At 36.6% G+C, this 11674-nt stretch overlaps 1 protein-coding gene across 1 annotated transcript; it reads right to left on the reverse strand.

The window, feature by feature from the left end:
• Positions 1 to 179: 179 nt before the first annotated feature.
• LOC138347421 (uncharacterized) lies at positions 180 to 907 on the reverse strand. Its single transcript, XM_069295718.1, has 3 exons — positions 788 to 907; positions 636 to 693; positions 180 to 457 (listed from the first exon to the last, which is right to left on the reverse strand). The coding sequence occupies exons 1-3, from the start codon at positions 905 to 907 to the stop codon at positions 180 to 182; spliced, it is 456 nt and encodes a 151-aa protein (XP_069151819.1).
• Positions 908 to 11674: the final 10767 nt, after the last annotated feature.

Below are 11674 nucleotides of genomic sequence, written 5' to 3' on the forward strand. Positions count from 1 at the left end.
ACTACTACTCACTCTATAATTCGCTCATTAGGAATCTGAAACTTCACAACTCGAGTTATACAATCTATTGATGCATAACAGACATGAAGTCAGTCCATACCTAGAATGACATCAAAATCTACCATGTCTTACTCCACTAGGTCAACCATGGTGTTCTTGTGATTGATAGAAATGGACAATCACGATAAACTCTTTCTGCTAGAACAAACTCTCCTAGAAACATAGAAAGGTTCACAAAGTTTCTCAGGATAAATCTCTAACCTATTTGCAACATAAGGAATTACAAAAGAAAAACTTGCTCCTAGGTCTAACAAAGCATAAACATCAAAAGTAAAGACTTTGATCATACCAGTGACAACATCTGGAGAGTTTTCTTGCTTTTGCCGGCTAGTGATTGCATAGAGGCGTTTTACCCCTCCGTCGATACCAGAAGGAGCTCCTCTAGGTGCAGCCCTGTCTGGTTGAGCAACAAATGAAGATTGGGCTCTTTTGCCAGATTTCCACTACTCTACATGTTCTTAGGGCACTCCTTGATGAAGTGACCCTTTGTCCACACTTAAAACAACATGTCTGGCCATCACGACATTTACCTGGGTGGTGCCTACCACACCTAGAACATAAAGGATCCTAACTACCTCCTTGTGCCACACTTCCTTGAGATTGTGCTGGTCCAGCTCTGAAGTTCTGTGAATTCTAGACATGAGTTCACCTTTGTATCTGTGTGCAGGCGCACTAGCAAATGATGGTGCGGACCCTTTTTATTTATGAAATTGTGGCCGATTCATACCACCTTTCTACTGCCTAGATCATTCCCAATCTTGGATTTCTTGCTCCTATACTCTTCTCTGTCCCTTATTCTCTCCTCTTCGGCCTTCTGCACATAAACGATCAACTTGCATATGTCCATATCGACTATTAGTATCGCATCCCTACCTTCTTTGCTTGATGCATGACCCTAGCTAGCGACAAACAAGCTCTTTTTGCTCCTCATATCCTTAACCATTTCAGGAGCATAACGGGACAGCAGGTGAACTTCAACCCATACTCATGTACACTCATAGAGTCATGTTTCAGTGTAAGGAACTCTCGTACCTTAGCCTCTTTCAATTCTCGGGAAAAGAAACGCCCCAAGAAAGCCTCTTCAAAACAAACCCAACTCGGATATGGCGCATCCTCATCTCTTCCCTCCTTCCACTGATCAAACCAAGTCCTAGATATATTTTCAATTGGTGTGCATCTAGCTCAACTCTTTCAGCATCGCTGACATGCATCATATCAAATACCTTCTTCATCTTCTCAACGAAATTCTCTGGAACCTCAGTGGTGCTTGAATAGGTGAAACTTGGAGGATTCATCCTCAAGAATTCACGAATCCTCGAAGTTTCAGCCTCTTCTTGCCTAGCTCCCCTGTGTTGTCCAACTTGATTTGTTACCACTTGGCTTAACATCTTGATAGCCTCAAGGAATTCAGAATTTGTGACTTCTCGTTGAGGTTGCACATTTTATGCATTAGGTAATTTGGTTCCTCTACATTTCTTCTAGCTGGATGACCTCTTGCCACTCCTCGTAGAGGCATGGTTATCTGAAATACGTGCAAACATGAATTAGAGACAAACTTTAGAGATAAACTCTAACGCACAAAAAGGAATATGAAAGAAGTGAAGGAATTCCTAAATGTTACATCCTCCTAAATATAGATGTGGTGCGCTTCACATCGATAACTAGGACTCTACAGAGAGGACTTCATAGATTCCCTAGGAATCTTGAACTCTATGCTCTGATACCAAGTTTGTCACGCCCCTAGCCTGCGCCCTGGACATGACCAACAGCCAATGACCATTGGTGGCCTTGAGCGGACACGTGGCATGACTTACTAACTCAACGGAAAACTGAACTCTATATAAAGCAAGAAACATTCTCATAAAGATAACTTATACTAAAAGTCTTTGCCAAAATGGCACTTAAGTCTCATAATAAAATATTTGTAATGTATTAATGAGAGATTCAAAACTAAACTATCTTTCTATAAAGCCTCCATAATACTAAGATGAATGTTGGGACAGACCCCGCAACATTCTATAAAAGATAAAACTGAAAAATAGTAACTATGTGTTCTCCAGAATGCAAAGAGGCTCACCACTAACTCTGAATGCTTAGCTGGATTAACGAGACGTCGAATGATGCTAATCCTGGTTACATGTTTCTGCTTCATGATACGATGCAAACCAACTGGCATTAGTTAATTGAATGTATGAGTATGCAAGTTGGAATGCTAAACAACAACTTAAGCTTGCAAAGAAATAAGAAGGAACACTTACCTTGGCTCTGCTCAACTCAATATAAAGCAGTAAAACACATACGATATATATATATATATATATATATATATATATATAAATTTAAGAAATTGTAAACAATATTAATCATTAAAATAAAGTGATAAAAACATAACTTTACTCATTTAAAGTAATATAACTACTCATTTAAAGTAATATAGCTTTTGTTGGAGATTCTCTAACCGACAACTATCACTATGAGCCTAAGTGATAGTACAATGTTTTACCTCACGCTGTCAAGGACCATCCTATACCTTGTCATCAATATAGGACCTTACTTAACTTAGTGGATCCACTAGTTTAATTAACTTACGTGATCATCTAAAAAGTATGACCCATTAACACCTATGATGGCTTACTTTAAGATTCTTTGACTTACTTCTTAACTTCTAGGCTTAACTCTTAAATTCTTTGACTTTGATCTTAACTTTACTTGAATTGAATTATGGATTCAAGGTTCTTGATCTCATGTTTACGGATGATTTCATGATGTTTTAATGTACCTCAAAGTGTTAGAATTGATTAGAAACTTAGGTACATCACTTTGGAGGGGAGTGAATGCGGAGAATTGGAGTCCCTGGCGCTCTGAGAGGGTGCGGGGCGCAAGCCCTCAAACTTGAGAGTAGTTCCTATGGCGTACTTGCTGGAATGGCACGCCAGAGGCCAAAGTTCATACGAACTAATCTGGCGCTCTGGCAGGTGCACTCCCTAAGCTTTGCCCACAAAACTTTTGACTTTTCTCCTCCGTTTTTCATCTCTAAACCCTCTAAACTCCCATGGTTCTTCACCCAATCACTTAGGATCATTAGTTGCCTCAGTACGCAATAGATTTGAATCCAAAAACAACCCGGAAACATAAATCAAATCAACACAAGGCATGCAACAACTCAACCAACAAGAATTCAACAAGGTTCTTCAAGAACTTCACTTTTTATTATTCAACCAACCAAAAATCGCTGAATTAAAACAAGTTGGTGTGTGGTTAAATAACCCAGCATGAAAAGATCTTACATACCTTGATAGGGATGACCCCGACGAATTCCACTCGCAAACCTTGGCGTTCTTGGCAATTTTTTGACTTTTCTCCCTTTCCTTCTTCTTTTCTCTCTTCTCCAAACCCTAAGCGTGATTTTGATTTTCTAAAACTGAATAAGACTTTTTTTTACACCAAATATATTCCTAAAATGAAATACTAGTTAAAAGACTAGTTTGCCCTTTCTTAAATCCGAATTAGGACCTTACTCAACCAACGACCCAACTTTCGATAGGCATATCTCGCTCATACGATATCGGAAATGCACAAACTAAGCGGCACTGGAAATATCTATCTAAGAAATTTCCACTCATATCAAGAACTACCTCTAACTCATCCTGAGCTCGGAGTTATGACCGTTTGAAAATGACCAAAATTCACTTTCTTAACTTTGATTTTTCCCCCCAGATTTTCCCCTTTCTTTCGAAAAGTGATTATTTTTAATTTGTTAGCTATTTCGAGTTATGACATATTACAAAGATCCCATAAAATCAAAGAAAAGAAAGAAAGCATCTGGTATAAAGAGTAATCATCCTAGGAAGAAATTCAATGAAAAATCCTTCAATTATGGCAAATGTGGTTATGGGGCTACTGAATATCAAGTTCCTAAAAAGGACAAGAAGAAGGATCAAGCAAATTTGGCTGAATCTAAAGAACGATGGACGATCTCTATGCAATTCTTTATGAATGCAACTTGGTTAAAAATCCAAGAGAATGGTAGATAGATACTGGTGCCTCATGCCATGTTTGTGCCAACAACGAATTATTTGCATCATATACTCCAGCACCTACAAATGAGAAGTTATTTATGACAAATCCACTGTTGCAAAGGTGAAAGAAACTACCAAGGTGTCACGACCCACATTTACACCCTAGAAGTTAGGGCATTCTTAGGTCACAATAGGGAGTACTTTACCTCTCTAAGGTTTTGTACGAGACCTTGAACATCATTCATCGCATATATATGAAAAATAACAAGAATTAAAATTTTCTTTCAAAACGTAATGTGGAAGCCATTTCATAAAATGTCTAACATATGTCTCGAAAACCATCTATGATATCATGAGTACAAAAGTCTTGGATAAAGAACATAAAATACAACATGATGGTGGTGTTCTCGGAAGCTATGAGGACTCACCAATTTTCACTTCTTGAAAGCCTTGGAAACTATACTCTTGCAAGTAACTCAATATCCTGAAGACCCTACATGGATATAGGCAAATATGTGTTAGTACGATATGTACTAAGTATGGAAACTAAAATGCCAAACACAAGATATCTCAAAGGGTTAGTCAATAGTAGACATAATCATAAGAGATAAAGACATAAGCAATACATGAATAACATAAGCATAATAAAGCATTATAGAGCATATAAGAAAGATTAGTCAATAGTAGACATAATCATAAGAGATAAAGACATAAGCAATACATGAATAACATAAGCATAATAAAGCATTATAGAGCATATAAGAATTCATACTTAAATCGTTGTCCTTCTTACTCAAATGAACTACTCACAAGCTACCTCCAAATATACTAGTGCAAGGCTAAGGTAGCATCCCATGCTACTAGCAAAGCTAAGAATATCTCTTTGGTCATTCTTGATCATAGCCCACTTTCATAATTAAGATCTAAGTTCATCATATCATATGAGCACTATGCCCCTAGGCCACCCCAAAGCATACTTGTGCAATGCATGTGAAGCATCTCATACTACCTCATACACTAAACATATCTTGAAGTCACCCTATCTTGTTTTATGTCATCATAGGAGTCCCTAATAGATCTACTTCTTTGTTGAAAATGAACTATCATCTTAAGTCAATCCTGTCATGGAAGACAACTATAGAACTATACAAGCTAAACAAATATCATGAAGTGGTTATGTCATAGGTAGCTTCAAGTCATACTTGTGCCATGTATGGATAGTATCCCATACTACCATACACACTAAGTATTCCTTTAGACTATCCTACTCCAAGCTAACTTGTCTTTCAACCTTGTACACTAAGCTCAAATTACTGCCATAATTTACCTACTACCATGGAAAGCATCTCAATATACTAACCAAGCTACTAAAGGAAGTATACCACTATCCGAACCACTATGCAACCAATCATGTAGATGCAAGCTAATCATAGGAGAGCATGAATCCTAAACCCTAAACTATCTTGAGAAACTAATCTCAAGATATTTCCATGAAATTCACCTTGCATGAAATTAAAGGTACCATGAAATCCACCTTTCATTCAATTTAAACTATCATTAAGAGAGTATAGACCTTTCCCCTAACGCTACTATGAAATGGTTTTGGCCTAACCATGTAAAAAAACCCCAATGAGTTAGAGTGTATAGAGCCTCACATGTGTCTAATAAGATTTTTAACATGTTAATTTAAGTTTTATAAAGAATTTATGATTGATTTGAAGTCATTTGTAAGTCAAACATCCAAGAACGTCCAAGACGTTTGAAAGTTAGCCCTTGAGACGTGCATGTGTATCTTGACATGTTTTACGTGTTTTTTTTGGTTGAAACTGATATAGAAGGTACCTAAAATATTAATAACTTTATATACATTGGAAATGTGTGGGTATGACTCCCCAAGGTCCCCGCAAAAGTCCCTCAAGAAGGACCCAAAGTCTGCCTAGACACTGCCTTTACAGTGTCTATATACGACCCTCAATCGACGCCCACTAGGTATGGTTACACCCCGCTGATGGGAAGGCATCACCCTACACTTAGTATGGGAGATAAACAAACCAATGCCAAGCCTCAGTCCCAAACGATGACCAGCAGAATGTCTTGTCGATGGGCATTAGAGGCGTAGGTTGCTCCGTCAATGCAGCCTGTAACTCCAACTGCCTGCACACTGTTTCATTAAGGGGTGAATGGTAAATTCGCCCCACGTCCTAACCTGACCCTAGGCGGTTTGTTTAGATATTTTTGGGTATACTAAGTTATTTAAAAACATGAAAATCCCATTCCCAATTCCACAATTAAAAAATTAGACTTCCCTTTCCAAAATATCCTCTCGAGAAACCTCCACTGGAGATGGAGCTCAAGAACAACTTGGAGCTTGGATTCTCATGGATTATTCATCATGTTTTCATGGTTTTCTCCTACATTGATATGTAGTGATTCTTCATCTCCAGATAATCTTTCATCTATAAGTTCCTTTCAAAGTTTTCAAAGAAAGTTCATGATCATATCTCCAATTTTCCAATCCAGCCATGGGTTCTTTCTCAAAATGTTTTCAAAAGATTTATCATGATGAATTTATTATAGTGTATTGAATGTAAAGTGAATTTAAATCCAATTGCATGATGAACTCATGTTCCCATCCAAAATCTCGATTTAGCCTATTTTTGGGCGTTATGATCTTGATTCTCTGTAAAGTGAATTATGATTCTAGCATGTTAAATTGATTATAGCTACTGTTTTAAATTCATATTTATGGTGAATTTTTGATGAATAATCCATGTGGATCAAGGTTTGATAGTTTGGTAAGGATAACCTACAATCCTCCACATTCTATAGATTGATGTAGTGTACTTGATACGATCTCGATCTTGTGATGATTAATACATGATTTCGATTATTTTAGCGTACCTTTAGATATTTCCTAGATATGGATTGTGATGAAATATGGATATTGATCAGTGATGATCAAGGCCTTGGTTATTTGGTAAGGATTAGCTTATATTACTCTACTTTCTATTGATTGTCAATGTATTGTATTCAAGATGATCTCGATTCTATAGTACATGAATGTAGGATTTAGTTTATGTAATGATACTTTAAGATAATACCCTATATTGACTATCATTGATGATCAAAGCAAAGGAGTTTTGGTAAGATTGTTTTACCTCTGTACTTCTCTATAGAAATTGCTAGATAATTGGCCTTTTATGACATTGTGTGGTATGGTTCACTTATGGTGGCGGTGTTTATTTTATTTTCATTATATATGTGATGTGATCATGGACTTAAAGGAAATTATGAATATTTGGTGGTGATAATCACCCAATGTGAAGTCTGATGCCTAGTTTGGATCCTTGTTGTGATCTAGGTTGTATTATTCATGTAATATATATGTGAATGACTATGTTAGGATTGTTTTAGGTGCTCCCAATGATTAAGAATAAATTATGAATGACCCCTTACCTACATACCCCTACATGAATGTGTGATTAGCCATAGTTAGGAGTCTTGAATGCAAGTGGTGTAGTTAGGTTGTCTCCTATGCTAAATTATGGTGTGTGGTATATGTTTGAATATGCATTGTGGTCCTAAGAGGGTAACTGCCTCAAGGTATTGTTGATGTCCATTACGTGATCATGTTGACCAATGTACACACACTCGCACTTTATGCATTGCTTACAAGTGGTATAGGTTCATGGTGTCTAATGAAAGGGTATTCTCATATGAACTTGTGTCTACTAATATTAATGTAACATATATGTACATGAAGTATGATTATGTATCCCCTAACTAGGATAACTTCATAGGTGTACTAGTATGGGTAAGGGTATGGGACCTTGTCTATGAATTGCAAATGTGTGCCTTAATAGGATAGGTCCTAGGTTTGGTTTCTATGTACATGAATGTGAATGCATGATTATGTTTATGTATGAACATGTGTGGTCTTAATGTGTTGTTTTGTATGATGATCTATTCAATAGAGGGGCGTTTGGATAGTGTTCCCAATAGTACCCAAAAATAGATGGTGTTTTACATATGTTATGTCCATGTGAAAGGACTTATCACATGACTTAGGTTGATTAACTCTCATATATGACCTATGAGCTAAGCATATGAGGATTGAACTCTCACAAACCTACATTTTATAAAGTAATGAATGATAATGGCTTTCAATAAATGGAACTTATCTTAGCCCCGAGTGAACTTGAAGATGAGGGGTGTCACTTCCCATTGTAGGAAGGTAGGTTCACCATAGTCCTCACGAGGTGGTTAGCCTAATATCCCAAAGGGAATATAGTGATATTTCCATAAGTTGATAACTACAAGCCTCAATAGGCATAAAGAGGGTTTCCACATATACCTCCAAGTTCCATAAATTATGCTTGCCCCATAGGATCAAGAAAGTGATATCACTTAGTATGCTAGCATGTGTTAATGTTCTACTTTGGCTAAGTAGAGAACCTTCTCTTGGTATAAGGCTCTACAACAGCAAATTCCATGTAGCACCCATGGTCTTAGTGTCTGTTAAGACTATAGTTTCCCTAAAGTAAAATGGACAATGGAAGTAAAAAACTAGATCCTAATTAGGATAACCTAAGCGAAGTTGGTTAGTGTAGGTGGGGGTATGGGACTTCACCTATGTATTGCACAAGTAACTCTTGCAGGGAGTTCTAAGAAGGTGTTCTAATGTATGTTTATATGTTTGAGTCTTTATGCATGACATTGTAGTCTTGTCTACTTGTTGTGATGATATGCATAGTTTGAGTCCTAATGAGTCTATATGATGTGTCCTTTTCTTATGTACATAATGTTGGTTTTAATGACTATATGATGAAGGTATTTCTTGGCATGAATGAAGTTGTCTATGTTGCCTTGTTGATGTATGAAGTGAATGGTATGCTTGTGGTCTCTTGATAGGTTTACTTAGTATGTGTGAGGTTATGGGGCTTCACATGTACATTGAACTAGTAGAACTAGACTGCGGTCATGAGTAAGGTCTTATAATGTTCTATGTGAAGTGAAGTTAGCATATGTGCATGTAGGCTATGGTTTACTGTAATGATGTTATAAGCCTTGACTAAAATGTGTCTTGTTATATATTACACTTCTATGAATATATGTATTGGATTAGTAAGGTTAATGTATGAGTACCTTGTGGCCTTAAGGTGATGCATTGCCCCAAGTAACAAGTTAAGGAATTAAGAATAAAAAGGGTTCACTGTAAAATGAGATAAGTTTACTCAAAAGAAAAGGGAGCTTACCGTAAAGTGATCTTAAATGTGTCAAAAATGCAATGAGTGATTTTAGATGATGTATGACCATTGAAGATGTCTATATGATATGTGAACTGTATAATGCTATTGTATCAAAGTTTTATGAGGTTTTCACAAAAAGGCAGTATCCATGGTTTCAAGCAAAATGTCCCTTTTAAATGCATGTTTTGCATGATTGTCATACTTAGTGCATTCTTGTACTAACACCATTCTTCTCTACCTTTTTACAAAAAGTGTAGGTTATGTATACTCAAATGGATGTCTCTAAAGTGAAGGGACTTGATATGTGATTCCCAAGCTCAAGGAAAGGAATCCTTAAGTCGAAGGATTTCCTAAGTTTATATTACTATAAAGTTTAGTTATAAATGTACTTATGATTTATGTTGTATGGTCCTGTCCCTAATGTACTCTAATGATGTTGAGTCTTGGATGGCAAAAAGAGACTAGAATCTTTAACTATGTATTATGATATTTTATATATAATGAAAGTGATGTTCTAGCATATGATGTGCTACGAAAGTTTTGAATTTTCTGCTAAATTTACATATGAAAATGCGATGAATGATAACTATGGGCTTGAATAAGACCTCAGAGAGGTCAAGTACGCCATGTTACTTCAACGGGGTGCTCCCTGGTCGTGACAAATATGGTATAAGAGCATGAAGTTTATGAAAGTGGTTTTAGGGTCCAAAGTCTCATATTTTCACGTCTAGTAGAGTCTTTATAATCGGTGGTGAGTTGCGACATATCTATGAGAGAGAGGCTATAAGACGATAGAGTTTTCCTTCTTCATCATTCTCATGTCAGCCATAGAACTTAACTCTATAAGATCTCTCTCTTATGTTTTCTTGTCCAGTGGTATTTTAGATGGGATTGCTTGGGTGAGATGGCATCTCTATGCTTGAGAGAGAAAAGGTGAGTTTGATGCTTATATTGGTTTTATGGTTTGATGAGTATGTGTGAAGGTGAACTTTGGTTTATGTTGATATGATGCCCTTTGTGGCTATATATGATATCTATGTGAAATGGCATGTTATGAGAAATATATGTCAAGATATGGTTAAAGCATGTTAGAAGTTGTTATAGTTAAAATGAGTCTTTTTTGGAATGGTGTGTTGCTATATGGTTTTGTATGATTATAGTCCTATGATATGGGTTAGACTTGAAATGTTTTAGGAAGTGTGGTAGATGGCAAAAAATGCATGCCTATATATGTATGTTTAATACTTCAATGTAGCCTTATATATGTGTAATGGTTGAAATGTTGCCCTTTATGTATGTGTGCATCTTCATGTTTGCATTGCATGGATTGGAGTCTTTTGTATAGGCTTGATCCTAGAAGTGAAGGTAGTGTGATTACCTAGTAGGGTGATGGTGTGGGTTTGGATGACCTAGAAGTTACCTTACATTAGTATTGAAATAAAAGAAAGAGACCTTGTGGCTATGTCTTCTATTGTTTTCCCCTAATGTTGTCATGACCTGTGGTGTTTAATGGTATAGTTGAGACCTTGGTGTTTAAGGGAATGAGGTGATTAGGCATACCCCAATTAGGGGATAGAGTGCCAAGATGGTAGGATTTTATATGCCTTTGATGTCCCTATAATTTTAAATGAATTAGACCTAGTTAAATTCATATCTACGAGATTCAATTATTATCAAATAGTATAGAATACAATTGAATTAAGAAGATCAACTTAGAACCTTCATCTTCCCTAAATCACCATGATCACCTTCAAGTTCAATTATAATAATTCACCATAAAAACACCATGAAAACAGTGCATAATCCTCATATAAACATCATTGAATTCTACCACTAGATTGGGATCATAATCAAGCATTACCCACAATGCAATCACAACCCTCTCTAGATTGGGGTTCTTTGGATTCGCAATTGAGGAATAACTAGGGGAGTCCATGAATGGAAGAATCCATGGATGAAAAATATTTACATACCTTATATTAGCGCCTTAATCTTATCTTGAATCATTGGAGAAATCATCCTAAGTTGTTGCTCCTAATTCTTCTTCTTCTCTAATGGTGTTCTTGAGAGTTCTATTGTGAGAGAGAGGTTTTGATTTGGAGTCTGAAGTACAGGATAGTCTTTTATTGTTTAAATACTCCTAAAATACCTAAAAGAACCTAATTTAACTGCCCATGCATTTATTTGGACGTGAGGTGAATTTCCCAATTCACCCATCAACTTTACAGTGAACTATGAAATTGTTGCAAGCCTCATCGATGCTTGCCACCTACGGGGCATCACCCAGGAGACGGGCCATCCTGGAAAGATTTTGTTTTGGTCATATACCCTTAATTTGGGTCTTAA

This window comes from Solanum lycopersicum, chromosome 3 (genome assembly GCF_036512215.1).
Source record: "Solanum lycopersicum chromosome 3, SLM_r2.1".
In the NCBI taxonomy this organism is placed as follows: Eukaryota; Viridiplantae; Streptophyta; class Magnoliopsida; order Solanales; family Solanaceae; genus Solanum; species Solanum lycopersicum.